General features: G+C 37.8%; 1 protein-coding gene across 1 annotated transcript in view; it reads left to right on the forward strand.

Annotated features, from left to right (window-relative positions):
• NSMCE2 (NSE2 SUMO ligase component of SMC5/6 complex) overlaps window positions 1-4479 on the forward strand; it is a 135342-nt gene extending 130863 nt beyond the window's left edge. Inside the window, exons 5-7 of the mRNA XM_075023952.1 lie at window positions 352-452; window positions 781-887; window positions 4101-4479. Of these exons, the coding sequence (XP_074880053.1) occupies window positions 352-452; window positions 781-887; window positions 4101-4260 (368 nt within the window). The 3' untranslated portion in view covers window positions 4261-4479. The remainder of the gene's footprint in view (window positions 1-351; window positions 453-780; window positions 888-4100) is intronic.
• The last annotated feature ends 1521 nt before the right edge of the window (window positions 4480-6000 follow it).

The raw sequence follows: 6000 nt of genomic DNA on the forward strand, positions 1-6000 counted from the left end.
TGTTACTGTTTTTTGGTGAACTTGAACAGAGAATACCGAAGGCTTTGCATATATTCAGGCCAGCTTGCTTTCTGTCCCAGCCCTCCTTTCTAGCATTGGCTATAAATAGCCATGCATGCACACACATGCAAAAAAAGTGGTTACCATTTTAAAATCCACATTTTCTAACAGAGACTATGGTACAGTATTTTTTGCAGTATCTTGTTCAGGGAGTGGTACAGAAGTGTGTTGTGGCATCTTAGATATCACCGTGAGATAATGCTTGGCAAATGCTGGTTTTTATTTGCTTGTTTTAAGTATTGGCTACCTATATTAAATATTAAATGAAAATTGTCTTGTTTCCCATTATAGTTTGTCGTCAATCAGATAATGATAATGAGGCCATTGAACAAATCGATGAAGATTTAGCTGTGACTCAGAGTCAGATGAACTTTATTTGTCCCATTACACAGGTACGCTATCACTGCTGCTATAATAAATTGGGAAATAGTTATTTCCTATTCTTCATTGGATTGTTTATTACAAATCTGTAATACTTGTTCAAAATCAGTATAAAAAAAAGTGTAAATTAGAAGCATTATCAGAGAAGAGCAACATTGCTTGGGAAAAAGCCTCATGTAAATAGGAATGCGATTTACTATGCAGGACCTGACCCCGTAATTTGAGTGGAATGCCATGTACGAATGGCAAACACACTTCCTGCTGTTTTACATAAAATCTCATAAAAAGCATTTTCGTGGGCATTATCAGTTCCTTTAAATTAAACCTTGTTGATTACAGATGGAAATGAAGAGGCCAGTTCGAAACAAAGTCTGTGGACATACTTACGAAGAAGATGCCATTCTAAAAATTATCCAGACTAGAAAGCAGCAAAAGAAAAAAGTCCGGTAAGCTAACAAGAATGTGTGGAAAAGCTATTTGCTTTGCTGTGTAAGTGGAATTTTACTCCACTTGTTCTAGGAAATGTATTTGGATTGGCAAGGCTGCAGGAAGTAATACCTCAGTGTCTGCCCAAGTCACAGTCTCCTCATTAGTACTGTGCACGTGAAGGAGCTTTTCTTTTTAATGAAAACAATGTGTAAGGAAATATTCAGGAAGTGTGTGTGGAAGTTACAGCTACTCGAGGTACCTGCACAACAGAAGTGAAGAGATTTCGTATAGCCATGAACAACAAAGAGAAACTTCAGCTTCCTATGATTTAGTTGCTCATTTTGTTCCCACTGCTTATTTAGCAAGCCCTGAAGTTAATGAAAAGAAATAAACATCTCCTCTGTGCACCCTCTTTTGCAGTTATATTCCAGTACAACTGAGAAATACTAAAACACTTAAATGAGTGTTAAAGTGAGAAATATTAAAACACAACTTTTTATGTAGTTCAGAGTTTAAGAATGATCAGACAGAGCTTTAATAATGATCAGACAGGATTGTGCAGTTCCTACTATGATGCAATTAAGTACTTCTTACTTTATATCATCAAAGCAGTCTGCCACTTTCCACACAGGACATATTTTTTTAAATGAAAAGATGTAACAGTTGAATTTTTAAACCTGAAATTCTCCCCAGTAAGTTTCAAAATTAGGGTTGTTTTGATTAAAAAAAAAAAGAGACAAAAGGGGCTCAAACACTTTTTAGAAAAAGTTTAGAGGACATAACATTTCATCATTAATTTCACTTTTTTTTTACACCGTATGTGCTAGAACCTCATGCTTTGGGGTTGATGACCTCATGGAAATTTACCAATTGTGGACTTTTTAATAAATGCGCAGTTTGCACATGCTCAGGAAGGTCTGTCAGAGACTAGCAACCTGATTTCCCCAAAGATAATGCCACAGGCAGCTTACTTCCTCCATCTGTTGCTCTTGCATTTCTGTTGGACTCTACATACTCCGCCGTGGGGGATACAAAGGTGGAGTGGGACTTTTTATTCCATGCTTCTTCCTGGCTACAGGAAAGCACTGCTATGAAATTGAGCATCAGTTGGGGTGTCTAGCCACTACCTTAGTGTCAAGACAGCTTGAAGAAGAAGATGGGAGTGCCTTGCCTGTGTTATGAGATCTAGGGAGAAAAAGTGGAGTGGGCACAATATCCTGGGAATAACGACAAAAGCAGCAACATGGATGGACAGAAACTTGGCTGGAAAAATGAATGGGAGTTGGGAAATACCTCACAAGTCGGACAGAAGAAAGTGAGTGTTCTGGAGGATAGGGACAGGCATGTGCTCAACAGCCCAAAACCATGACAAAAACACCTTCTGTACTACAGAACTGAATTTAGGATGTTCATATCTAAATATTTCTTTGTGTTGTTAAATCCATCAGGAAAACGTCATGGTAGTAGAGATTGTTGTGGTGGATCAAAAGTTTCAGCACTGCTTAAAAACTAATGGGGTCACATGATTGAATTTTATTTTACCTTTTAAGAAATTAAAGACTTAGAGAAATTCTAGAGTAAAAAAAAAATAATCATGTAAGCCATACAACACCTACCTTTAAAAGCTACCTTATACCCAAACTGAAGTTATTTGTGCAGTCTGAATACTGGTCATTCTTAATTTTGAGCTTTTAGCTTGCAACCTTACCATTTTTACAGCAGTTATTCCAGTATGCTAGAAAAGCACACACACAGCAGTAACTCGGCTTTGCTGTAACTAAAGTAAGAAAGACTACTTGGTTTTCTCTGCCCAGTCTCACTAACCTGCTATAATTTTAACCTTTCTCATGAAAATGCAGTCAATTTTGAAAAACCATAGTCTGCTGTGGTGGGAAGACAGGCCAGCTGATGCAACAAGTTCCCCATTTAAGTACCCCATTCTCATGGTCTTGCTACTTGACTGCACTCCCGCCAGCAATATTCAAGTGGAAGCAGGTATCTTGATAGTGCGCAGTCGTGGTTAGGGGTATCCTCTCTATCCTGACTCTGAAATCAAAACTGTTCCTCACTCTGGACTTAGAGAATTGGCTGTTTCCTGACACATACTTTCCAGTTTGAATCCACGGGATCCCTTTGGTGCATTTGGCATTGAGCTGGCTGAATGTCAGCTCTTCAACTGATGTACACACAGCCACCGGTTTTGTGCTGATAAACTTGCTATAGACTCCTTTAGGCAACTCTTACGTGTCTCAGTTTGCTCATTTTTTTCCACTGCCTGGAAGGACATACTAATACTTTATGCTTACAGGAAATGTGAGAAGCTTTCTGAGCACTTGTTATTCATTAATCTGGCAAGCTATTGCTCTAATAAGGTGATAAATGGGAAAACTGAGGTACAGAGAAATTAAGTGACTTATCCATGACAAACATAGTAAGCTGTGGACAAATCTGGAGTACAAGCTATGAGTACTGAGTGTAGATAAGTTCAGCGCCTCAGACAAAAGTTACTCCTAACAGAAGAAAAATCCAGGAAAAGTGTTCTATCTGACTACAGGTACCATCTGTGCATGTCTGGGCCACTGCCAAAGGATAATGACCTTTGGTCCCTGAATATCTTTCACCTTGCTGTCTTTATCTGGCTGTTTCAAGTAGTTGTAAGACTTTTTGCATTTGATTACCATTTAGAGGCTGTTAATTTGACCCCATCTCTCCTTTCTGTTCTTTCTGAGTTCATAAAAGGCCTGGTAAATTTTTACATCAGCTAGATAGTCCACTGGTTCACCAATCAGCCTTTGCAAGTCTCATTCTCTTTTATCTATTTTCCTAGAAATTTATTTCCCTATTTATCTATCAGTGAAGATTATACTTTTCCACTGCAGTTTAATAAGGTAAGAGGTAGTTACCTGCAGTTTGTAGAGGGCTGCAAAGAGAGAAAGCAACACAGAAACATGTCCATGCTATGCTAGTATCATTACTGATGCAGGCAGCTTGTGTACATGAAGCAAGAGAGTGATCTACAGGTGAGAGGCTCTGTCTCTCGCTGTGTTCCTTTCTTCCTTCCTTCGGCTGTTGATTCCCACCAGTTTAGATAAATGGATTTATTTTTCCCCACCTGACAGAGAGAGTGAATCCCAGATAAATACAATAAACTAGCAGATGTTATGTAAAAGCCTATATCTGACAAACACAATTCCTCCGATTTAATAGAGTCTCTCTTTTCTTTTTAACAGATGCCCTAAAATTGGCTGTAGCCATGCTGATGTAAAAGGATCAGATCTCGTGCCAGATGAAGCACTTAAAAGAGCGATTGACAGTCAGAAAAAACAAAGCTGGTCAAGACTGGAGAAGTCAGCTGGATACTCTGCTGCCACAAACAAAATTTGTTGTTAGAGGTCTTGTGAGATAAGCTGCTGATTGTAAGTAGGTTGTGTAACTGATTGTTATTTAAAGTGTTTCATTTATAGGCAAAGTCGAAGGTCTCAGCTGTAACTGAAAGCATTTTTTAAACTGCCGAATATGAGAATTTCCAGTTTAACTTGTTTGGGTTTTTTTTAACCTTCCTGAAATTCTAAAAGTTTGCATTTGATAAATAAAACATGGTTTGCAGCATTTAAGCTTCCTTGTCAGTGTGCTAATTTTTTCAGCATATTAGAGATGCAGATTCTGCCGGCATGTAATAGCAAGTGCTTTGCTCAGTATTGCAGATAGTTCTGTTACTGTCTCTGTAACTGCTGGGAATACTTGGGGTAGGGCATTCTGACCAAGGATTTGCCCTGCTTGGAAGCACGTCCATGTTTTAATACAAACCTCAGGAAACCTTAATAGAGCTTAGTTTGCAGGAAGTGCTGCACATCTATACCTTGTGTGTGGACACACAAAATTACCACTCAGCTTTGAGGATCTTGGCCTTGTTCTTAGAATTTTTGAATGCTCTGCCCTAACTTAGGCTTTTCTTTTGATATTCAGAAGCTTTTATTTCAGGTTTTTTGCGTTTGGAAGTCCCAGAGGACTTAACCTTAATACTGTAGGTTAGGAGACTATAATTATTTACAAATGTATTTCAATAACTAATTTGTAGATAATACAAATATATTATAAACATATGCCTTGAATTGAAAAGCAGTTAATCTCATTATATATAAGCTTCAGATAGATATCTATGCATTTGGGCACAGATCCAAAAAAGGACTTAAAACTTTGTGACACTCCATGTTGATTACCTAAATTGATCTTAACAAATCTAGCAGATAAGGCACTATATATATGAATTAGAAATAGCCGTAGGTAAAAGGAGCTGCCTTGGTGGTCAGATGGCAATTATCTTTTGGCATATGTGAAGCAGAAAATATAGGTTTCTTTGAGCTTTGGGATCCTTAGTGGGTTAGATGGTATTTTCCTAGGTAATTTTTCTGAATTTACAATCTGACGTTTAGTGTAAAATGTAGCTAAGGTACCTAAATGCTAAGCTTTTCACTCTGGGTTACTGTTTGCTAACAGCTTTCCTTTCGTAGACCATTATTAACCCCAATTGCACTTAAGAATGCAAACCACTTCAAACTGAAATTGTTATTTTGTAATTCAAGAATATTAATCTGCAAGCTGATTTCATAGCTAGAAAAGGGAACTGAACCATTATTATTTGCACTGAGCTTTTGTGTTCAAAACACTTCATGGGAATTATGCGTAATTTTCATAATGTGTTCTAACCCCAAAGGTCCATCTTTTCAAAACTCAGCAGTGATCATGAGTGCTTCTGTTTGTGGGAGCCCAGCTGAAATAGCTGAAAGAGTCTGGGGGGCGGTTAAGCAGTATGTACTTATTTGTAAAAATCAGGTCCCTTTTAAGACATCTCAGGTCTCAAACCTATAGTTTTTAAGATGGGTCACTGATTTTCAGTTAAATACCACAAAGGAGAATGTTAACTGTAGCATTTGTCAAAAAAAAAAAAAAAGGAGGGGGGAGGGTGAAATGTCCTAAACTGTTCATAGCTTTTTGTTTCATCTTTAAGTTTGTGGTTAAATTTACTCCAGCATCATTTATAAGTAGAACACTCAGAAACAGAAACTTGCGTTGGTTAAACAATCTCTGCAGTTTCTGACAGAAGTGCATTAATGTTGTCCTCATGGCTCT

The sequence above is a fragment of the Buteo buteo genome, chromosome 3 (assembly GCF_964188355.1).
Source record: "Buteo buteo chromosome 3, bButBut1.hap1.1, whole genome shotgun sequence".
Classification (NCBI taxonomy): Eukaryota; Metazoa; Chordata; class Aves; order Accipitriformes; family Accipitridae; genus Buteo; species Buteo buteo.